At 36.2% G+C, this 25,249-nt stretch overlaps 1 protein-coding gene across 1 annotated transcript; it reads right to left on the bottom strand.

Moving 5' to 3' along the window:
- TNFAIP6 (TNF alpha induced protein 6) lies at positions 1 to 24,715 on the bottom strand. The gene is made up of 6 exons (XM_044666588.1): positions 24,622 to 24,715; positions 14,105 to 14,242; positions 10,879 to 11,040; positions 7,190 to 7,418; positions 5,244 to 5,284; positions 1 to 170 (listed from the first exon to the last, which is right to left on the bottom strand). The coding sequence occupies exons 1-6, from the start codon at positions 24,713 to 24,715 to the stop codon at positions 1 to 3; spliced, it is 834 nt and encodes a 277-aa protein (XP_044522523.1).
- Between the last annotated feature and the right edge of the window lie 534 nt (positions 24,716 to 25,249).

The following is a 25,249-nucleotide window of genomic DNA, read 5'->3' on the forward strand; positions in this document are numbered from 1 at the left end:
TTACAAATGGCTGAATCTTCCAGCTAAAAAGTTTTTATTTCCATGAGAACTTGTGCTAGCATTTTTTCCTTCACCAGTTTTGGGTGTGGTATCCACTGTAACATACTTGAGTTGAAAACCTCCTGCTGTCACTGAAGCATCAGATAAAAACTTTAAGGTCATGACATTTCCTATGGCAAGAAATCACAAAGATTACTTCCTCATTATCTGTTGAAAATTCCTCAGCTTTAACATTTCTTCAAGAACAGGAGTATTAATAAATGAGGTTTAAACTACTGTATCTATCAGTGTTTTATCTATCAGTTCTTTAGTTGTAGAGGCTCTCTACCTTACTAAGAGAAACAGGGAAATTCTCTCCAGTGAAACCTTATTCTGTTATACTTGTCCAGCTTTTGTTCTAAGTAGTTAAAACAAAAACAAACAAAGGATTTAGGCTGGAAGTAGCATTCAGAGGACAGGGCACAAGTTGGCTTGAGCAGTCATTCTTCCAATCAACACTAGGTTGCTATTTGTCTGCAGCAAGAGTTAATAAATGCAAGGTGTCCCAAAAGTCTTAGTGCATTTTTTTTTTCAGTTTTAATTGTGTAGGTCTTCTTGATCTGGGGGCAGCAGCAGGTTCTAAACTCCTTGAGATTAAGGATGGGTTTTTATTTTGTTTTGTTTTTAACCTCTGTGCCTCCAGCACTTGACATAGTGCCTTGCACATGGTAGGGTAGATATAATTTTGTTTCAGCAAAGCCTTAAAATTGTAGACAATTCCTATAACTGTCATAGAGTACTGGAGTTGGAAGAGACCTTAAAATTCAATTAAAATTTAAATGAAGTTTTCCTTTATAATTTAGGACAACTAGGTAGCCCAGTAGATAGAATGGAGTCAGAAAGATCCATCTTCCCGAGTTCAGATTTGGCCTCCAACACTAGCTGTGTCACCCTGTCATTTAACTTTGTTTGCCTGTTTCCTCATCTGTAAAATAAGCTAAAAAAAAAAAATGGCAAACAATTCCAGTATCTTTGCCAAGAAAACCTCAAATGTGGTCAAGAAGAAAGAGGACACAACTGAAAAGACTTGAACAACAACTATAATTTACCAGACAAGTTTTCAAGGCCCTACTTAGAGAGAACCATGCTACTTGAGTGGCTGTTTGATTGTTTCTTTCCTCAAATAAAGATGAAATCTCCCTTACAGGGGCTTCCACACATTTGTTCCAAGTTTTGGTCTCTGGATTCAAGCAGAACGAATCTAATTCGTCTTCAGTGAGGCCATTTTTCACATACTTAACGAAAAACTATTAGTCTCCCCTAAATCTTTTTTAGTCTCGGCTAAATACCTCCCAGATCCTTCAAGTTTTTGATTTTCATGTGCCAGGCTTTCTGTGATCTTCTGTCATCTATACAAAATTCTTAGAGGGTTTTTCTTAATCTCTCCCTCTGTCTAGCTTAAGAGGGGAGAGAGGAAGGTTTCTCACTGGATCAGAGAACTGACAGGTTCAGTGAGCAGTGAGCCAGAGCTGAAGATTCCTGTTACCAAGGAGACCAGGACACTGAGGAGAGGAAGTAGGAACCCCTTTCTGGCAGGAAGGTTGTAAAATGGCAGTTGGTCAGTGAGCAGATAAAGGAAGCAGCCACTGAGGGATGGGGGGAAGGGGAGGTTGCCTCTGGGATCTCTAGAGAGCAGGAGGTCTGGCTCTCAGGCAAGGGGCTGCTGGCAGTTGGCTGTCTATTGTTTTAGGGAGTTAGTTAGAGAATATTTTATAGATATAGAGTAAAGTAGACCTAGTGTGCCAGGCAGAAGAACCTGTCCTGAGAAGACAGAAGAAGAGGTAGTATTAGGAAATTATAGGTAGTTATTAGGAATTATTTATTAGTGAGACTTAGTTTAGGTAGATTTATAGGGTATAAGATCATTAATCTCTCTTTTTCCCTTTTCTATCTTTCCATCTGTACTTCTTTCTAAATTAAACAAAGTTTTTATTAAACTGCTCTTCTCACTTTGTCAAACTCCTACATTTAACCCTTATGAATAGGGATATCATTTTACCTCATCTATCTTTGAGGAAGGGTGATCAGGCCTTATTGGTTCATATACCATAAATCCTTGAACAAATACCTCAAGAAACTCTAAATAGCACTTTCTTCAATAATGAAGCCCTTGCAAGCCCTTTATAACTCAGTATATGGTCATTAAGAGTTGTTTTGGTGATGGTCCTTGCTTTGTCAATTGAATTGTCATAGTTCAATTGCATAGTCTTTGAAGACTAAGGATCTCACCTCCACATCAGTTGGAGACTTTCAGCTTTGCCTAAGTAGATGCTAAATCGTTAATTTTTTTTTCTTCTAATTTCAGAGCTACTGAGAAGAAAGACAATTCGATTTTGTCCCATTTCCTGGTACACCATAAAGAGCCAAGAAAGGTTGAGGATGATGGCCAGAAACTGAGAGATTGATCCTAAGGTAGTCTTTTGGCTTTAAATGCTGGGGGGGGGGGGGGGGGGAGCTTCCACAGTTTCTACTCTGTTATAGGAAAATTATAGATTAGGATTTATTATAGTTAGTGCAAAAGCAGACCAGGCAAAAGCTTGTAGAGCCGAACATTCCAAACCTGGAATGCTGGAGAAGGGCTTTTCTCAGTGACTCTCTCTAATGGCAGTTGGCTTTTGGGGAGTTGGAGTTTAGCAACTGACTGAAGAGCCTGTGGATTTGGGGTTATCCCTGTGCTTTGGGAAGTCTGTACAAGATCATCTATGGAAGAAACAAGAACAACACAGGGAATAATGACACCTAGACTGGCAAGAAATGGACTTGAATTCAGTACCAAACTATAGACTCTTAAAGCAGGCTAGAAAATCAGTCCTAAAAGTAATGGAAAATCATTCTAGGAGACCCAATGCATGGGATAAATTTAAGAGACTGAGACAGATACCACAGAAAGAACCATGTCCTAAAACTATGATAATGCAGCAAATATAGCAGAATATGGGAATGTCTAGACCACCTAAGATGCCATCTATGTAGGAGATGTTAGCTAACTGCAGGCCTAGAGTATGCTTGGACTGTGCTAGCCTGCCTTATGTTTGGGACCAGTCTTTTTACATGGACAGTTGTAGACTGGTCACTCTTTAAAGCCAGCATTACTTAGCATAGCTTTTGCAACATTTCTGTCTAAATATGAAAGGCGTTACTCTTAGCTGGAAGGAGCATGGAGTAAGGGGGAAGGACTTACCTACTTCCTTCCCTCCCTCCCCTTCTCCATTCATCCCTTATCCTAGGACTTGGAGCACAGAAAAATGGGCATCTTTATTTGTTCCTTTCAGTTATAGGTGATAGTTATTTAGTTGATGATTTGGCCCAGGAGTGTGAGGCATCGAAATCCAGGAAGTCAGGCTGAGTGTTACAGCCAGCCCAGAATGAACACCCCGAGGAACAAGGGTCCTGGACTCCAGCCCAGCAAAAGCCTGCACTGATGCTGGCTTTGGACATGAACTATGTGTTGTGTGCTTTGAACATGAACTAATGCTATTTAGAAATGGAGCTAAACTGTTAGCCCAATTCCTCCATATCTCTTGCCAGCATATTCCCCAAGATAGCCCAAGAGGGATTATTCTACTGATGGCTGGGTGAAATGGTTGTATGTTTGTTCTTGCTATATTTTTGAAGTAAATATCCCTTTGTAAGCGCTAATCCTATGTTTGTTATGTTAAATAAAACTGGGGTGCAAGTCACTAAGCCTGTGAGCATGGGAAAGGGGGTCAACAGCTGGTAGGGCCTCAAGCTAATGTTAGAGAAGAGACAACTCCAGTCCCCTCAGTGCCTGAGAACACCGAAAAAAGGAAATGCAACATGTCTGATCCCAAGAGTCTGGGACCATGGCAATCATGTCACAGGTAAGACTTCCTCTGGATTTAAATTGGGCCCTTCCCAATTTGCAAGGACCCTTGAGAGATACTCTAAATATCTTTAAAACATAAAAATGTTCATTTCATGTAGGCTGACACAACTGACATTGGGATGGAAAGAATGAAACATTACACATTTTTCTTCTCAAGTTTTTTTTCTCTGTTGCCTTTTTTAATCCAGAAATCTTATTTTGCTTTCTATAAAATGTTCTTCCTCCCCTCCCCATTTATTCATGCTAATATTTGTTCCTCTTGGCAACTAAAATTTTATTTTCTTCTGTTTTTTATCATCATGAAATAAATTAGCTTTTGCATTTTCTTTTGAACTCTTCTTTTAGTGACCCCATTTTTGCATTTATAATGAGTAGACCCCATAAAACTGTGAATAGAGTAGATTTCATTTTTTTTTTTTTGCTTTCATATCCATAATGTTTACACCATCCTCTAAACCTTCTGGAACAGATACTCAGAAACTTTTTCTACCTTTCCTTTCCCATCTCTCCCATCAAAACCTGCTTTCAAAAGGACCTAATAAATTCATTCTTAAAAAATGGTATATATAAATGACTAAGAAAGTTTAAGCATTATATTTCCCAAAGAGATATGCAGCAAATAAATCAAGTATAGAATTTCAAGCTTTTGCTAGCCTTGTTGGTGGAGAGAAGGATTTTTTGGTATACATGATTCTTTTAGGGCTTATTTATCTATCTCTTTGTAACTTTTTAACAAGTCAATTAACCACCCAGAGCTTCAGTTTTATATCTATAAAATGTAATAATCCTTGTTACTAAATCTTAGAATGAAAGAAGATAAAAGATATTATATAAACAGTCTGAGAACATAAAAGTGCCATATAACTGCAAGTTTTTAATATTAGGGGAGGAAGATGGTGGCACAGAATTAATTTTTATGACAATCTGACTCAAAGAAAGAGAAATCTTTTGAAAGGCATCATTGTAATAAGATCAGACTGTGGAGGAGAGTTATGGATTCAAGTCATAATAACACATTTAAATAGCAAAGTGGTTTACTCATAACAGTCTGCTAAGAATGACAGCACAAATAAAATTATAATAATGCCCATGAGTCTCCAAAGTTATCACTTGCACAAAGGGGCACAGAGAGTATGAAACCAAAAGCATTAGATTCCAGATCCAATGTTTTTGCCACTGTACTTTTGCCAAATGATTTTGTCACATCATTTTACTTGTACCTACATGCCTTCTTTTGTAAGATAAGGGAGCTGAAACTAGAAGATTAAGGACCCTTCCAAATCTAAAATTCTATGATTAAAATTTATTCTGAGAAATTATGTCTCAATCTCAGTGACCCAAACTGGACCCAAATTACCTGTACTAATAATGTCTTCTGGTAGCTCATTTCCACAGTATCTGGAAGGAAAAAAAAATGATTCATGGATTATTACTTGGTCCTTACTACTGATAAAAATGTTATTTTCCCTTAAGCAGTAACTCATTTTTTTTTCAACTGAGGTACATTTTTTTCAGAAAGTACCTTCAACTGATTGAATAATTAGATTTAAAAGTGAGAAGAGGGACAAGAAATTAGAGTGTGGCAATTGAGTGAACCACCTGTCAAATAACCTGTCAAAATTAAGGTCACAAGTGAAATAAAAATTTTGGCATTTCCTCATTTGTGTTTTTGTAATTGTTTATATAGTGGTAATTTAAAATTCTTTGGAAAATGCATATACCAGATTCTTTATTCCATACCATAAGTTTCCTTTGTAAAAAAAGGTGTCAGAGAAAAGTGACAACATCATTTCCTTTTCTGAAGGTATTTTTGCCAACTATTAACTATGGGATGGTTTTTGAATGGCAAAAGTATCAAAGGAGTGTTGATTTATTTCTCTTTCACATGATGAAAAGAACTACTTGGAACAATTTAAAAAGCTGGAATTATGTAAGCCTCTAGGAAATTAATTTAAACAAAACATTACATAATGTAATTTAAGTAGCAGAATAATAAGCTTTTGAAAATTACCTCATGAATAGTGTCTTAGATATTTTTACTAAATATTTGAAACTGGTTTAAAGAGGCAAGACAACTTTTTTGTGTGTGACTTTGAGGAAAGGCACTCACTTTTTTTAAATCCCATTCCTCTTTCATATATTTCTCCTTCACATTTCTTAAAAACTATTCCAAAGACCCATTTTCCTGCTCAATAATAATTTTCACTAGTTTTTTAAAAATAGTTCTATACTACCCTAAAACAACATTCTATTTTTTTTAAACCCTTAACTTCTGTGTATTGGCTCATAGGTGGAGGAGTGGTAAGGGTGGGCAATGGGGGTCAAGAGACTTGCCCAGGTCACACATCTGGGAAGTGTCTGAGGTCGGATTTGAACCTAGGACCTCCCATCCGACATTCTATTTTTAAAAAATTTTAGAGTAACATATTGGATTACCCATTTGCATGGAGATTATGGAAATTTGCCACATACTTTAAAGAAGGAAGATATAGAAAAAGATCAAAGTACCACAAATGTGAACTCCTAGGACATTTGACTAAGATGATCTCTGTAGAGTTAGAACAATAGATTTTTATTGTTATGTTCTTTTAAGTGTGTGGGTGATACGGTCACGATTGGGGAGGTAGACTCAAAGGACCACACCAATGCAACTATCAATAATATGGAAATAAGTCTTGAAAGATGACACATGTTAAAACCAGTGGAAATGCGCATCGGCTATGGGTGGGGGGTGAGGGTGGGGGAATGAAATGGGGGGGGGGGCATTAAAGGGGAAAGTAAAAAAACATGAATCATGTAACCATGGAAAATTTTTCTAAAAAATAAAAAAAATAAGAAACAAAGAAGCAAAGTGTGAAAATTGCTCTGCATAAAGACACCTTTAAGAGAGATTTTTAATAGAGCCATCTTAATTACTAAGGTAAGGCTTAGTGGTTCATTGGAATTATTTAAACAAGATGGGCAGGAGGGAATATAGTGACATTGAAACTATTATGGAGTTCACATACTACATTTTCCTTAACCTTGAATCCATTACTAGAAGATCAACACGTGAATTTTTAAAAATTGACTATAAAGCTAATTCTTAGCAACAAAAACAATCAGAAAATGAGGCTACCATTACACAATATAGTAACAAGTCAAGCGTTTTCTTGCCAAAGAGGCCTTCTTTGTCAAAACAGATGTGGAGTCAAGGATTATCTAAGCAAATGGTTGTAGGGAATTAATACTTTAGAAATGCAAAGCCAGAAATTAGGAGTTGTTACCTCTCAATTTAATTAGACATATGAAAGTCATTTTTACCTTCCTACAAAGCCATGAATATCATCATAGCTGTCATATATTTCTAAGTAGTCAGCGAGACAAGCTATGTCATCTTCAAGACTGAAGTTCAGAAAACTTAGATGAATACGTTGACCATACTTTAATCGAATATGCCAGTAGCAGATTTGGTTATCTTCATATTCCTTTGGGTATCCTGGAGATTTAATAATGCGTTTTGGGTCTGTGAAGACCCCTCCACACTCCTTTGCTGAAAGGGAAAATAAGGTAATAAAACAACCCATGTTTTGAATAGATTAGCTTCTAGGTTCTAACACATTTATAGTTTTTTTCACAGAATCTAAGGTGGAAGGGACTTTTGAGTTTTTTAAGGAACAATAGCATACTGGTAAATTCTTAACTGTTTCTCAAAGAAAATAGAAGTACAATACACTTTTAAGCTTAATTTGCATTATAAACATTTTATCCACTCTTTTCATTCTAAACAACAAAACATTTTGTTGTCAAACTCAATTCATAGTTTTCACCAATTTTAGAGGTGCAAATGAGCATGCTAAAAACCATCACACCCCTAGCAAGATTTCCTAGGGTATCAAGAGCTCTTTACGAAAGTCCTTCAAACACTTTTATACTCTTTTTGTCCAAAGTACCCACTGCTGAAACCCAGATCAATTCCTAGAGGCAAAGTTAGCCCAAACTGTCCCCATCTACAGAACAGCTTCCTTGATAACAGTCCCTCATGTTGTGGGAGTGTCAGAAGGTTAACTCATGCCTCCCCAGTTCCACCAGACTCCTGGCCTACAACACCCCAACATTTGACCCCCTTAGGAATTTGCCTACTCTGGCTACCTCCTGGTCTTATAGCTACTTCATAAAGATTATAATTAATAAAAGGTGATTACCAAAGATTGCCGTATTATTTATTCTTTAATTTCCTATATTTATAGGTCTTCTATATTTAATACTATTCCAAATTAATCAATTGTCATACTACATTCTAATTTAACAAATTAACTTCACAATAAAACAAATATAATTGTGCGTGTTTTATCCATTTCCCCCAGAAAGCTAAAATTTTTAATACATTAAACATTAAAAACATAACTATTTTCAATCTATAATTTCATAGTCAGCCCATGTCATAATCTATAATGTCATGTTTAGCTTATGATTTAAGATATAGCCTCATAATGGGTCTGTGATTGGGCATGACCAATGTGGGAATTTGTTTTGTTTTACTATACATATCTATTACTAAGGATTTTTTTTTTCCAGTGAAAGGAGACATGGAGAAAAAGAGAAAAAATGTTTATTAACAGAAAAAAAAATTGTGGGGCCCGAAATAATTGCCCTCTAAGATTTCTTCCTCCTCAAAATTTGCAAGACTACTTTTTATCACAATTTCATTTTTATGGACTAATTTTGATCAAAATGAACCTGGTGAAATCAGTTCTGATAAACAGCATATATTTCATTTTTAAAGACACTTTAAAAAGGAGTCTTTTCATTTAAATTGTTCTTGATTGACTTCATGCTATTTCAGATGTATGCTTATTTACTTAGTCCCTGTACTCAATCAGGTTAGACACTTCCTTTATAATTAAGAAATCCACTAAAACCAAATGTGATCTTACAATTCCAATTATGTTAGGGGTAAACTATAATCCAAAAATTTTGAGCCATTTCCAGGAAGAGAATGCAACTTTTGAAAACATTTTGGTTTTGTTCAGCCTTTCAGACTCTAACTCTATTTAGAGTTTTCTTGGCAAGGATTCTGGAGTACTTTGCCATTTCCTTCTCCAGCTCATTTTACAGATGAGGAACTGAGGCTAATGGTTAAGTGACCTGCCCAGAGTCACATAGCTAGTAAGTGTCTGAGGCCAGATTTGAACTTGGGGGGGAAAATGAGTCTTTCTGACTTCAGGCCCCTACTCTAGCCACAGAGCCACCTAGCTGCCCTTTGAAAACACAATACCTTCTAATTCACTAAACTCCTCTCGTTCAAAATGTTTTTGGAATAATATTTTTTGCGTAATTGGTAGACATAAAAATATATATAGCTACTGTTCATATTTGCTATTTAGTAATACTAGTTCCTCATAACTTTAATTTTTCTAGAGTGCTTTTCTCCACATTTTTCCTTTTTTTAAATGTATTATAACATGCTTATGCTTATCTATACATGTTTTTTCTCTGTGCCCCATTCCCATATACCCCAATCCCTAGTGAGCAGCTACAACATAATGCATCATTTCTTTTTTTTTTTTTTTTGTCCCTAATGCCTTCTTAGCACAAGGCTCCATATATAATGGGAATTGGACAAATGATTGTTGGATTAAATTGAATTATGTCAGTATGTATAGGTAGACTTTTGAAGCATATTGTCTGCAGATGATTATCTAAAATAAATTGCTGCAAATCAAGATAAAACTCATTCTTTCAGGAAGTTCCTTAAGGATAGAAATGGAAAATCAAAGTGATCTCCAGTCCTAAACCATCATAGCTCAGGCAGATTTTGTTCAGTTTCTTAAAGTCAAAATAAATACGTGAAGTTCACCAGGCATTTTCTTGGCATTTCTTTCAATGTCTAATTCTATTCTAAGCGGCATAGGGAGATTTGCAAAAGAAAGATATTTACTACTTATTGATAATTATGGGATGGAGTAAGTAAGGAATAGATCCTTGATGAGGGGAACCTATGGCACGTGTGGGAACGCCTGCAGTCACCCACCAGAGTTTGTTACGAGAAAACCAGAACTGTTCTCCTCCCCTCCTCCATGCATCTGAGGACATTCCTCACTTTCCCACCTCTCCATCACATAACCGTATCTGTATAACTTTCTTGATCACTGTTTTTTGACTTGCCTCAGTAAATATATTTGTTTGCTGTCTATGATTATCTTTCTTGTAATTAGTGTTTGGTGTTAGGGAAGGTAAACTGGAATAGATTAAGCTAATTATCTTCCCATCTTTAGATGGGACTACTTCCTACCTGTAGTAACTAGTTAAGTGACTTTTATCTTGAACCTCCCCCAAAGCATTGTATTGCTAAAGCTCAAATATGGTATACATGATAATTAGATATAATTTTAGCTCCAATAACCAACCTTAAGACATGAGAGTAAAAGAGTGATCACATAATCTTAGCTATCTTCTTACTCTTCAAAAAAAGAGAAAACCTCTCTTACAGATATAAATAATAATGGTTAAAAAATTTTTTAACTTTTGAATGTTACAAAGTCCCTTAACATATTATCTTATTTGAAGTTTTGAATAATGATACATGTATAACCCAGTGGAACTGCTTGTCGGTTTTGGGAGGGAGAAGGTGAGATTTGGGAGGAGAGCATGAACCATGAAATCATGGGGGAAAAAAATTCTAAATAAAAATTTAAAAAAACAACCAACCAACATATTTTATTTGATCCTCATAAAAACTCTGGAATTTAGGTGCTATTAATAGTCCCATTTCACAGATGGGAAAATTGAGGCTGAGAATAATTGATTTGCTTAGGGCCACACAATTAATGCTTATATTAGGCAGAATTTGAATTCAGATCTTTCTTATTACAGTTGCAGAAATCTTCTGTGGAATGAAGCATTCTACATCATATTTGAAGAAATCCCTCTAACACAGTCCTCTCTAAGTCCCTGTGGCTCACCATAAACTACTATACACAAAAGGTATGAAATAATGTTCTTTTACAAACCATGAGGGTTGTAGCAATAAGCATCCCATCTTTCACTTCTGTTGAGGCGGACTCCATAATCAATAATGCCAGTTTTTCCATATCCACAATTGGGCCCTGGCTTCACAATGGGATAACCGACTCTACCCTTAGCCATCCATCCTGCAGCACACACATGGAATCCTGCAAGAAAAAGTTGTATTGCATAGGTTCAATTGGTAAATTCTATCACAAGTTAGCAAGAACTACCATAAAAATAAAATATAACAAAGCCTGTGGTTGCATTCAATTTCATGTCAGTTTCCCAATTACTCAAATGCATTTTGTGAAAGAATATTTTTAGGGAGTGGTTTCAGTGAAGCAGTCTTCTCTGAGAAATGGAAACATTTGTCTATAAAATATCATCACTTCTCTTTTATAAGAAAAGATCATTTTACTCAGTATAAGATGGGACACAGATGGATCATAAATTTCAATACTCTAAGTCTGTAAAGAATATAAGTTGAAGTACGGTATTTTCTATGGAAATACCTATCCCTCTCCTCCTCTTCCCAACTCCAATCAATAATAAATGATCTTGGGGCAACTGGGTAGCTCAGTGGATTGAGAGTCAGGCCTAGAGATGGGAGTCCTAGGTTCAAATCCGGCCTCAGACACTTCCCAGCTGTATGACCCTGGGCAAGTCACTTGACCCCCATTGCCCACCCTTACCACTCTTCCACCTATGAGCCAATACACAGAAGTTAAGGTTTAAAAAAAATAAAAAAATAATAAATGATCCTAACTAAAATGATACTAACATAGTTTATCATTATTTCTAGTCTTTTAGATAATATTTTCTAAGCCTCAGTTTTCATGCTGAGATTAATTTTAGTAAAGGTATTTTATCAAAATGTAGGTAAGGAAAAGTAATGCTTCATAAATCAATCAAACATTAATTAAACCCTACTATGGTCTATAGATACAGAGACAAATAAAAGATAGTCCCTACACAAGTAGCTAAATCTAGAATATGTTATTGTCCTATTTTCCATGACCTACTTAGGGCACTCTGCTTTTAGGACATACAGCATTTCTGAAATTCAATTCAACAGACATTTCTTACTTTACTTTAAGAATGCAGCATATGGCTTTGTTGGGGTACATTTTACTTCAAGGCATCATATATTCCTTAAAAGAGGCTCAGTTGAAGTAGAAGCAAAGCCTTGGAAAGTCCCTCATTTACCTACATGACTAAAGCAAGACATTCCTTAAAAAGTTATCTAGGCAAATCCCTATTTTTTACAGATGAGAAAACTGAGGGCCAGAGGGAGAAAATGATTTTTCCATTGTTACATAGGATGTGACACAAGAACAGTATTTGTAGCTAAGTTTGCGCCTAACTCCAAATCCAATGCTACACCCTCCATATGATGAAGGTCATGACCCAAAAGTCCAAGTTATTGCTAGTTATTCTCTCTTTCAAAAAAGGGCAATCCTTGGATAGCCAAGGAGGAGAATAAATATCATCTTTTCATTTCAGGAGAGCAGATTGATTATTAGTAACTTGATGACAAGACTGCTAACATAGCACTATATCAAAAAGTTGGAAAAAAATTACATGACTACGGATTGGGAAATATCTGAACAAATGATGTTATATTAATATAATGGGATATTATTGGGCTCTAGGAAATGATGGATATGAAAAATTTAAAGAAAGATGAGAAGCCATGTAAGAAGTGATGAATGAAGTTTGGGTCCACTTCCCAAAGTAGTATAAGGGAAATTCTCATGCTACCATGAGAGAAAAATGCTTTATGTCTTCTGGCCTTGCTATATATTTTTTTGCATTTTTGCATTTTAAAAGACAAGTGATATTAAATGGTTGAAAAAGCTAGAATAATATCCACCGTTGTTTAGAATGGGGCTTCAAGTGGATAACATTTGAGAAAGATATTTCCCATTGCCTCTCATGTGTACCCTAAAACCTTAAGGAGGACATTAGCCAGCTTAGCTCTGGACCTGGACCAAGCATGTGTGTGTGTGTGTGTGTGTGTGTGTGTGTGTGTGTGTGTGTGTGTGTGTGTGTGTATGTGTGTGGTATGTGTTGGGAGAGTAAGCCTAGAATTGCTACATTTAGTTCCATTGGATTTCTTCTCCTACTCACCCTTTTTCTTTTTAAATTTGTGTTAATGGCTTGGTGACAATAAAATACATCAATATAAATAAGATTAAATGAAAAACAAACAATTCTTTCCTTCCTCTGCTTATTAGTGTATCTTCCAGCCAGTTTCATGACACCACCATCCCTATTTTTCCCTTCTTAAAACCAATATCATAGCTTTTCTCATAGCTAGAATATGTCATACAGGAAACTAGTTCAGTAAATAAATACTGTTGGATTTGTTGTACTTTAATTATTTCTCCAACTGTAATGACATGTTAACTATCACAATAGGATTTGAAGAAAAAAAAAAAACAGTAGCCTAAAAAAAAAATGGGTAAAGAAGCTTAACGCTAACTCTACTTCTAGAAGCAATACACTCCATAAACTTGGATCTTTTTTTTAATGAGCAAAGAAATATGCTTGGGGAGATGAATAATACTGAGAAGGAAAGATATTTCAAGAGATAGTCATAGTCTGAATCTTAAGAGGAAATCCAAAAGATGCAATAAATAAGCCAGGGACTTGTATATTCTCTTCATGGCACTTTTTGCTTCACAAAGGCACTCTCCTTCATATTTACATACTGTACTTGCTTGCCTCCTGAACCTAGAGGAATTTGCCTGAGCAGGAAATAGCTTAAGCTTTGTGTCACGCAGATATGCAGGAAGAAAACCTCTGCAGTATTTTTCTATCTCTTCTTATTCTGAGGTTGTATAAGGCTTCTCTAAAAAAGATTTGAAAATAACTTCCTTGTTTATTGCTGTTCAGTAGAAGTTTTTTGAGGGATATATGAGACAATTCATCATGATATAAATTCCTGCATTCGATGGAGAATAGAACAATCTGCCATTGAAAATATTCAAACCATTTATCAAAAGTAATATGAAATGCCCCTTGTTTTATCTCCACTGCCTCCTATAATCCTGAGCAGCTGCTTATCTTAACTGTACCTGAGATGACTGTGCTATACCTTTCTATGAGACAAGGGACATTAGAGAAACCTTGAAAGGGAATTACTGAGGGCAAGGGAGGGAAGAACTTTTATTTTTTCCTCAAGGGAGCAAACCCCCTAAAATCCCATTTACTAAGATCACGTACCTATTTTTCTGGCTGCCTCCAGTTGTTTATACGTGGCAAGGTGTCCTCCTTCATATTCACATACAGCCTTTGCTTCTGCATAGGTAAGCTGATATTTGCCAGCACGAGCTTCTCTATGATAGACACCTGCTGCTTGTTCTGTGAATTGACAAAATTTCAAAACATCAGTGCAATGGGTCCCATCCAAAAGAACTAATTGTATTTCCCATAGGGCTCAAGGATGAGCTTGATTGAATTTCCCAGCACTTCATGTCTTATGAGCCCGTGTTGTCACTGGGACAGGTATATTTTATCACAAGAAATCTATTTGAGGGGAGAGAACAGAAAGTCACATGGAGAGGATCATGGCAGTTCCTGGAATAAGGACAATAGAAATAGCACACTCTGCTAACTGGCTAAGTGAAGTTAAAAGAGAAAGATCTGATGCTGCAGATGGGATGGTGGAAAATGGCAGGTGCCAGGGGACATTCAGATACCATATGGCTGAATCTTTTCTTGTTAGGTTTAGTTAAGACAATGATTTTGCCATACCCTCCCTGCATAGGAATCTTCCAGAATTGTTTCCCAGATATCCTCCACAATTTCTGTAGAGATCAGATCCTAGAAATTATGCTGAGATCAGTTTCTTATTCTTTTGCTAATTTAGTCCCAATAACACTTTATTCCTGTTACTTGATTAGTCTACTAGTACAAACTGAGTTTAGATGACTTTAGGGATTGGTGAATGAACCAAAGAAAGCATACTTATTATCCATTATTCTCCATAATCCCAATATTCAATTCAGATGTTTATGGGGATCTGGGGCCATGTGGAAAATGGACTATATCATTATCGCTCTGACTTGTAATTCACTGGAAATTTTGTGACTAATGTTATAACATTACATCAGCTATTTTAACTGCCAATTTGCTTTCCAGAACTATTCAATCTGGGCAGCTGACTTTTCTTTGTTAAAAGTTTTGGGAAAAAATATGAATGAGGGAAATTTTAGGGAAAGAGGCAAAAATTTTAAAATTTCTCTGCACTATCAACCTAAAAGTAAAAAAAATACTAATATGTTTAGCATATGTGATTCATAGTAACACTATCAATGTACGTGAATGCGTTTTAGATAAAAATTAAATATGAATTGATGCAACATTTTATAACTAGAAGCACTAATTTACATAGTAGTACAGCGATAGCTGATGTTAATAATGATGATCCTCAGATATCATGAGTCATTGAAGTAGTATTTGAATATTTGAACAGTAAATTAGTTCAGTATTGATTTACTATTAAAAATAATTCTTCTTTTGTTGCCCTACCTTCCTTCCCACCCCCCCATCAAAGATGGTAAACAATTTGATTTGGATTACACATGTATTATCATGCAAAACATACTTCCATAATTCATCATTGTTGTAAGAGAATACTCATATAAAATGAAAGCCCCCAAATAAAAACAAATAAACTATTGTGAAAAATAGCATGCTTTGATCTGCATTGACTCCAACATTTCTTTCTCTAGAGGTGGATAGGATTCCTTATCATAAGTCCCCCAGAATTGTCCTGGATCACTATATTACTGAGAGTAGCTTAGTCTTTCAGAATTGAGCATCATAAAATATTGCTATTACTTGTATACAATGTTCTCCTGGTTCTGCTTTTTTTTCTTTGCCTCAATTTATATAGATTTTTCCAGCTTTTTCTGAAATCGTCCTGCTCATTGTTTCTTATAACACAATAGTATTCCATCACCATCATATAGCACCATTTGTTTAGTCATTTCCCAATTTTTGGACATTCCCTCAATTTCCAATGCTTTTGCTACCACAAAAAGAGCTGCGTTCTCTAGGTTACTAAATGCAAAGACTCTGTGAAGACATAGTAAGAGCAGGAAGTCTTCATCATGTCCCCATTCTCAGCTTGCTCTAGGAGCTCAGCACTGCTCTAGGAATAGTGATGGCAAACTTATGTCATGGGTGCCAAAGATGGCATGCAGAGTGCTCTCTGTGGCCACTGGGCTGCCCTCCCCATCTCCCATAGTTTGTTATTAGAAAGGCAGAGATACCAAGGCGGAACTGCACCCTTCCCCCCTCCCCTTCTCTACTGTGCCTGATGACATTTTTTCACATCCCCTGCCCCTCTATCTAGCAACCCAATGGACGTTCACAGGGTAAAGTGGGCAGCTCACAGGCAGCAGAACTGGAGGGGAACAGAGTCTTTGGGCCACTCCCCTCTCCCTCTCTACACTTGCTAAGGACATTCCTCACTTTACCTGCCCCTCTGCCCAGCAGTCCAATGAAAGCACTTTCTTCTTCCCTTCTATGTGGTAAAGTTGGGGGCCAGGGCATGCTAACACTTGGTCTGGGGGGGTGGGTGGTGGGTCCTGGCACTTTGTCTCTAAAAGGTTTGCCATCATTGCTCTAGAAGCTTCTATCAATAAGCACATGAGAAAGTGTTCTAAATCTCTAATAATTAGAGAAATGCAAATCAAAACAACTCTGCCACCTCACACCAAGTAGACTGGCTAAAATGATAGCAGGAGAGACTAATGAATGTGGGAGGGGATGTGGCAAAATTAGGACCTTTCAATAAATAGAAAAATACTGACTTTCTTTGGACATTGATTTTATTTATATAACATGGAGAGGAAAACAAAAATAAGAGTATAATGAAGGCAGAAGAAAGTAATGAAAATTGATCCATTCTGTTGATGGACTTGGAAAAATATCAGACATTTGATGAGAATAACCAACAGTGCCTAAGAGTTTAATAAACAAACTAAAAACTGGGCAAAACCTTAAAGAAATGGGGCAGCTGGGTAGCTCAGTGGATTGAGAGCCAGGCCTAGAGATGGGAGGTCCTAGGTTCAAATGTGACCTCAGACACTTCCCAGCTGTGTGACCCTGGGCAAGTCACTTGACCCCCATTGCCCACACTTACCACTCTTCCACCTATGAGCTAATACACAGAAGTTAAGGGTTTAAAAACCAAAAAAACAAAAAAAAACAAAAAAACCTTAAATCCAAAAGAAACAAATACCGTATTGAAACAAAAATAATATATTCCTTAAGTGATAAGGAAAGCATAAGATGAGAAACAATGTGAGGTAATCAAAAGAATGTTGACTTCAAAATGGGAAATTCTTGACTTGAATTCTGGTTTTATTTTTCTCCTGGGTAACCTTGGGCAAGTCTTTTAGTCTCTCTGGGTCTCAGATACCTCTTCTGTAAATTATTTTCATGGCCACTTTCTCCAATATTCAGTGTACGCTCTCTCATGCTATAGACCTCTTGGACCAAGAGTAAGAGTAGGTATGCTATTTGTTCCTCCCTGCTACTTCTAGGGCCCAACCATTACCATTCAGAGAATACAAACCTAATTTAGTCCCATTATCTACCTTTTTTCTACTTTTTGCCCATTAGTGTAACTGAAAGAAGTTGTGCTGACTGTTTACACTACAGTCTGATTTCATGTAATTTCAACTGGTTGCTCACTACTGAACACAAATCTTTTTACTGTCCCCTGATTTACTTTATCATACTCCTGACAACTTCTGTTCCAAAAGTTTTATTCTCTCCTTAATCTATTTATGCCAATCTGTCCAATCCCCCCATACCTGGTAAAGAATAAGTTTCACATTTCCCTAAAATATTGAGGTCATTAGAGTGATATTCCTATCCATGGCAGTTCCAAATTTCAAATCACCACAGCATCATCCTTCACTCTCTCCTTATTTTCCCTCTCTCAGAAGACCATTCCTTGTCAATGTTTATTCTCTAATTGGGTTCTTTATCTCATTACCTCCCTTCCACTTCTTCCAGGAGCTTGACCCTTTTTTTAAACCCTTCAGGCAGAAGAGTGGTAATGGTAGGCAATGGGGGTCAAGTGACTTGTCCAGGGTCACACAGCTGGGAAGTGTCTGAGGTCAGATTTGAACCTAGGACCTCCCGTCTCTAGGTCTGGCTCTCAATCCACTGAGCTACCCAGCTGCCCCCAAGCTTGACCCTTCTATGATCTCCTCTTCCTATTTTTCAACATTTTCTTTCCACTATCTCCTTTCCTTCTATCTATAAACATGTCTAAATACATTCACTCCTTATTCTTCTAAAACCTTCATTTAATCCTATCATCACCTCAGTCACATCATTTCATTTCTCCTCTCTTTCACAGCTAAAAATCTTTTTTTAAATATTGTTTATCTTCCCTTTCTCCACTCTCTTCTGAATCTCTTCCAAACTGAATTCTATTCTCTCCACTTACCTGAAACTGCTCTCTGTAAGGTCACCAGTGATTTCTTTCTTGCAAAATCTAGTGTTTTTTCCCTCAATGTTCATTCTTCTTGATTACTATGCATTATTTGTCATTGCCAACTACTCTTATCTTCTGGATAATATCTATTCCCTGGATTTTAATGACACTGCTCTATGATAATAATCCAAACTGTTGGACAAATCCTTCTTAGAAGCCTCTGTAGGATTAGCATCTACTTTCTTCTCTCTATAGATGGAAATACACCAGAATTCTGTCCTAGGCTTTCTTCATCTCTTTCTCTATATGCTTTGTCTTAGTGAGCTCATCAGTTCCCATGAATTCAACCATCATCTCTATGTAAACAACTCCCAAACCTATGTGACTAACTATTCTTTCGGTCCAGAAGTCTGCCAAGCATATCCACTTGGATATCCTATAGGTACCTCAGACTCAAGTTTGTCTAAAATTGAACTCCTTATTTTACTTCCTAAACCCATATACTTCTCCTAACTTTCCTATTTCTGTTAAGTAGCAGCACCATCCTAAAAGTTCCACAGATCATGTATCATCATGGTATTTTGCAGATGAAAACCACATTGTACACAATGGAAATGCATTATGCCACTACTACTTGTGCAAGTTTGCCAATGTGAGATTGTACACGGCACACTATTGACTGATGGAATAAAGATGACCAACCATAGCACTGTATTCTGTATCCTGGATGCTGATTGGTTCAGTGATTGTAGCATCGGTCTGTTTGCTCTCTTGCACTGTGCTCATATGCTCAGAAAGTGTTTGAGCATATGAAGTGTTTATAAGAGTATGGAAAAGGTTTATAGGAGAGCAGGAAGGGTTTATAAAGCCTTAAAATATGTATAAATAATAAAATAAATATAATGCTACTACTTCACAGATTTTCACCTATCACAGGGGTCTCTGGAATGTAACTCCTGCAATAGGTGAGGGATCACTGTATACTCAAAATGCTATATCTACTCAATATAAATGTTATATTCCTCATTTCCCACCAGATGTACTGGTACTTGAACTCTACTGTGCCTCCATGCACAAACCTCTACCCTCAGTTATTTAGTTATTTATTTTAATATTTTGTCTTTACCAGTAGATCATAAGTTTTTGAGGACCAGAACTGTCTTTCTTTTTCTTATTCGTATCTCCAGGGCTTGGCACAGTGTTTGGCATACTGTATATATTTAATAAACATTTTTTGACTAACTGAATTGAATTTTAGCTTCTGATAATGGCTTTCTCACTTTTTCATTTATGTTTCTAGTATTTTTTCCTAGTATTTTCTCACTTTTGTATTTGTATTTGCACATGCCGTGGTAGGAATTTAATAAATGCTTGTTAAGTATGTAATGCAGGGTTTCTTGCATTGCAATATTACCCTAGGCCAGGGGTTTGCAATGTATGGCTCTTTCTGCAGGAGCCATAAAGTCAATTTTTTTTTCAGGCGCTGTTACAGGAGTGCGCTCTGTTACAGGAGCAAGCACTGTGAGCACTGTACGGCTCTCACGAAATTACATTTTAAAGAATGTGGCGTTTATGGCTCTCACGGCCAAAAAGATTGCCAACCCCTGCCCTAGGCAATCCTGTCAGTTATCAGAATGGAATTCTGGGGTGGCAGGTGCCGGATGCCAGGTGCTAACCAGCAGTTGGGCTGTGACTATATAAGGCCCTGCAAACCCAACCTTGGGGTTCTTTTTCCCTTGACCTCACCCAGACAACTTGCTATCCCTGCCTTTCCCCCTTGAGGCCCCTGATTGGGAATGGTGGAAGGGAGGAGGATCATGGGCAGGAACTTAGATAGTATGCCTAGTGGTTAGGGCTATCTGTAGAGCAATTCAACAACATCATTGGTGTAACAAGCCAGAGTCTAGTCATCTCTGGCTGGGGGCTGGTTGCCCTCAGCCTGTCAAGACCCTTAGGTCTTTGCCAGCACTTGCCAGTTGCCTCTAGCAACAGCTTAGCAAACCTAAACCCTCTTACCTTAGTTTTCCCTTTCCAATTCGAATAAATCCCTTAGCCTTAATCTGTGAATTCCTGTGATTATTCTAATACCTTCAAGGTTTAGGAGACTAAAGGGAGGACAGAATTGTGAGAAGTAGGGGTTACTGTGGAAGCGAAAGCTAAGGCTCCATTGTGGCCAGGAAGTTGATCCATGGTTTCCTGCTGGGCTCTGCTCTCACCGAATAGGGAGTCAGTTACCTCAGCAGGGAGGAGCCACCAACCCAACATCTTACAGGAGCCTGCAGCTAGCTGTGGAGACTCACTGGGCAGCTCAGCTGAGGCTGTTCCCCTGTGCTAACATCAACTCCAAACTCTGGCTAGTTTAATTACTGGCTCCTAGCCCCTGGGTACCCCCTCATTGCCATCTCCTTTTATCCCCTCACTACAAGTAATGATTCTCAATTTTAAATGTATAATTCCACTTTTTTCTTTTTTAAAGCTAATAAAATTATAATAGTATTTCAAACGTATAATATTTTAAAGGTTGAAAAGACTTTTTCACAATTGCTTCATAATAAAATTAGCACAAATATTATTACTCCTCCTTTTAGTGATGAAGAAATTGAGTCTGGGAAGTTAAGTGACCTGTTCTTGACCACACAAATAAGATTCCAAGACAGTATAGTGGTTGAACTCAGTTCTCCAAACTTTAGGTCTGAATCTCTTTCTACTGTTATTGCCCCGTCAATCATCATCATCCTTAAGGAAGACACGTTCTAGTATCATAGGACTTTCTTTCCTTCTCTCCAAAGTAGGTATCAAATATGTGACCTATTTTTATGTTTCCTCTTTCTTTTCCTGCTTCCTTTCCTCTCTTTTTTCTAAAAAGAATTTCAGTGGGCAGGCAGATGGCTACATTTCCCATACATAGTATTGATTCTAAAATGGAAGGTAAGGGTTTAAGGAAGAAAAAAAGAACTTCAGATGTCATCTAGTCTAGCATCCTCACATTATAAATGTACAATCTGAGATCTATAGAGACAAAGTGACTTGATTGTAGTCATATATGGCAGAGATGAGATTTCAACTCAGGGTTTTTCCCCCTTTGTTGGCAAATATGATATAGTCAATATCATTTTTATCTACCTCCAAAAGATTAACTACTCCACAGTCCGTGAATTTTAAATATACCAGGTTTTGAAGTTTTCATTAAATAAAGAGCTTGACAAGCAAATGAATAGTTCAGAAAGGCATATTTAATAAATTAATGTTTTGCTTGCAGATTATTTTGCTAATTACAGATTAGACTTATTTATTAAGGTGGTATTCTGCAGAACTTAGAAAAACTGTTATTAGTTAGAGTTACTATAGATATTTGTCTTATTCATCCTTTTATTTAAATTTTACTTAAAATATTTCAAAATGTAGAATTTTCATACATTGAGACAGGTCTTCAGGCAGTCCTAATTTTACCAAATAATAATAATCATATATGTATAATAATATTTAGCACTTTTATAACACTTTAAGATTTTCAAAGCACTTTGTAAATATTTTACTATTTGATCCTCATGAAAACCCTAGGGCAGGGGGGGAAGTATTATTATCCTCATTTTACAGATGAGAAAACTGAGGTGGACAGAGATTAAATAATTTGTCCAGGGTCAAACAGTTAGTAATTGTCTGAAGCAATATTTGAACTTTAGTCTTCCTGATTCCAGGTCTAGCATTTTATCCATTATACTATCTAGGTCAGTGATGGGCAACCTTTTGAGCCTGATCTGTCAAAATTTGCCAAAAAACTGAGCATAACTCGGGTGGTATGTCACTTTGAGAAAAAAAACCCATAATTTTGCAATATTTATAGTGTAAATAACAAAAATATATAGTTATAATATATAACTGTATTTAATAAACCAAAATAGGTAAATTAATATAGGTAGAATTGTCATCTATAGGGCACAGAGTGTTTAGACTATACTACAGCAAAATGTTTCATCCTCAGCATGAAGCCCCATACTTCTCTATATGCAGCCACGTATCATTGAAAATGGCTACACGTTTCAGTGCTGACATGTGTGTCAGGTTTGCCATCACCTACCTAGGTGTTATCATCATTATCCTTGTCATCATTGATACACACACCCACACACACACACACACACACACACACACAAACGTGTGTGTATATATATATAAATATATATATATATATTTATATGTTTACAAAAGTTAAATAGGATTTCTACATAAGGAAACAAATATATTTCTTCTGTCTTTAGGTGCTTCCTATTATAGAAAAGTTATAGTAGAACAATCAGAGAATTGAACTTAGGACACTGGGGTTCTAGTTCTGTCTCAACTAATAATACATGGTTTGACTTTGTACAAGATCACTTAACCTTACCTGGTCCCCATTTACCCCATTTGTAAAATGGATGTTGGATTAGATTAAATTGATTGTTAAAGTCTTTCCCATCTCTAAAGTCTTTTAGTTCTAGTAAAGAACTGCTCCAGAAAATGATTGAAATGAATTTTGTGTGCTCTTTGCATAATGGCAAAATCTTTTTTCTTTAAGCTTTAAGACCACTATTCCTAAGAAAGTATTCTAATAATACTAGTCTAATAAAACTATGGTCCATGGACCAAATTTAGCTTGCTGATGAAGCCCAAAAACTAAGAATACTTTTTATGTTTTAAAAGTTTTATTCTATTTCACTACCGATTTGACTTTAATGAATCCTAAAAAATTTTTATTAACTTTTCTGATGGATAATGGGCAGCAGATTTAAATGATAATTATATAATGGGAATATTAAGAAAATTTCAGTTAAAAAACAAATTTAATAAGTCAAAACTTCATGGGGATTTTAATGCCACAACGGTAAAGAATTAGTGTTTATTCTTCTTTCTTTGGGACAGTACTATTACCATCAACCCATATGAAATTTTTGTAAAGCATAAAATTAACATTCTTCTCCTTTAAATGATTCTGCTTACTGGCTAAAAAATATGCACAAATTCAAAAAGGACCTCAAATGGCAAGCAATGTAACTAAATGTATATATTTGTTGACTTTAGCAACAAATATCAGCCCAATTCCATCAAGGAAATAATGTTGTTCAGTAAGAAAATGATTCATGGGAGAAGGGTAAAAATAAAGAGAAGACAAGACCAACCCTTACAAATCTGTCTTTTTAATGAAATTTTCATTGAGGCTCTTATTGAAAGTATGACATGCTGAAAAGAAAAAGTGATCCAGACCCAGCTTAGCTAGTGTGAAACTAAGATCCAGGCAGATCCTCTTATATTTCATGACCACTGTAATTTCTATATTTTCAGCACTATTCTATGCATTTTCCTTTCTTCACTTCAAAAAAACCTTTCAGTTATGACAGAGTAGGCATAACGTGATAAAAAATGTATTTTCATTTTGAGGATTAGGGAGAATTTAATCCCAAAGTTAATACTGAAGTCATTGGAGAATTTGAGATATTTTCTTTGTTCTCTACGGTTTTGGGGGGGGGGGGAATTGAGGGGAAGGGAGCTTTTTAACATTCAATATCATATCACCTTTATTTTTTACATTGATTTGCTAAACCACATTTTTTTAATGACATGAAATCTTAAAGTATGTACCCAGAGGGAAAAAAAGGCATGAAATAGAGTATTGTCAGAAAGTTATCCTTTTCTTTGCATATAGCACATGTAAGTTTTGCTAAAACTTAATTAAAATTGAGGGAGATATAAAGCTTATATATACTCTCACTGGAGAAAATGCTTTGAAGACTATGTAGATTGCAATTTGAAGTCCTAACTATATTTTCCATTAAATCATTAGAAGCAAGTTCAGATAGAGAGGGAAATTTAGGCAAAGCGAAAACAAAAGATACAGTTTAAAAGTTATTTAAAACATTTATCAGATAATAATTCCTCCTACCTCCTCCAACCTTTGCTGGGATCTTCTCCTGAAAATGTAACACATTCATATAGAGAAAAAAATAATCTAAACCTTTATGTTAAATGTGTTCAAAAGTCAATTGTTTTCTTCTCCTTGGAAATTTATTCTTTTGAAACCACTTCTAAGCTTTAGAAGAGGGGACTAAAGACTTAACAATATGACACTGACAAAGTAGTTTCAGAATATAAATCTCATTGAGATCTTTTTAAAGACATTTTCTTTAAATAACACTCACCTCTAAATGAATTGCGGGAGAGCTTGCTGGTTTGGCAGGTTTCTCTACAGTTTGAAAAAATAAGACACTGTTTTCATAACAAAAAGCATATGAATGAAGTTTCTTACCAAGCCAAATGGAGTTATGAAAGATTCCATCCTTGAATCCCCAGCTCTGAGCCTCATCCCACAGCAAAACAAAGAAATAAATTAAGGCGATCATATCTTCAGTTGTAGAAAATGGATAACAGTCTTTTGGGAGCTACTCAGGGTAAACTCTTCAAGCAGCTGCTGAAATTTGACTGGAACATCTGGTTTCCAGATCTTTTAAAGAGTTTTTTCAGCTGTGAGGTCAGCGAGTATGCTCCAATTGCGTTCGCAGCTGTATCGTAATACAATTAAGACAGTGTCTGAATCCATTAGTCTGACTCATTTGCGTTGGAGTACAAAACTGAGAGTATAGAATAATTGTCTGAATTCTAAAATCGATAGGAAAATTCCTGCCCATTCCAGAAATCCTTTTTTCCCTCACAGCTAACAAATATTTTATCATTATTGAGAAGTTTATTTAACTTAGTGTGGAATATAGTCGATATATTTTTTATGAGTTTTATGAGTTAAGATTCAGTGTTAGTAAAAAACTTTCAAAGCAAATTCCCAATGCATTTACAAGGTGTCTATCTTAGTACCGGAACTATTATTCTTTAATTCACCTGAGTGGTTACTGCAAAACTGGAATAGCTCATTAGTCTCTCTC

The sequence above is a fragment of the Gracilinanus agilis genome, chromosome 3 (assembly GCF_016433145.1).
Source record: "Gracilinanus agilis isolate LMUSP501 chromosome 3, AgileGrace, whole genome shotgun sequence".
Taxonomy (NCBI): Eukaryota; Metazoa; Chordata; class Mammalia; order Didelphimorphia; family Didelphidae; genus Gracilinanus; species Gracilinanus agilis.

What these genes read in the sequence shown, in the direction of transcription:
- TNFAIP6 (XM_044666588.1), bottom strand. Translation starts at nt 24,715, where the DNA reads ATGATCGCCTTAATTTATTTCTTTGTTTTGCTGTGGGATGAGGCTCAG. An exon ending in TCATAACTCCATTTGGCTTG is followed by an intron (nt 14,243 to 24,621) that starts GTAAGAAACTTC and finishes GTCAATTCACAG; the next exon opens with AACAAGCAGCAGGTGTCTAT. An exon ending in GGAGGCAGCCAGAAAAATAG is followed by an intron (nt 11,041 to 14,104) that starts GTACGTGATCTT and finishes TTTTTCTTGCAG; the next exon opens with GATTCCATGTGTGTGCTGCA.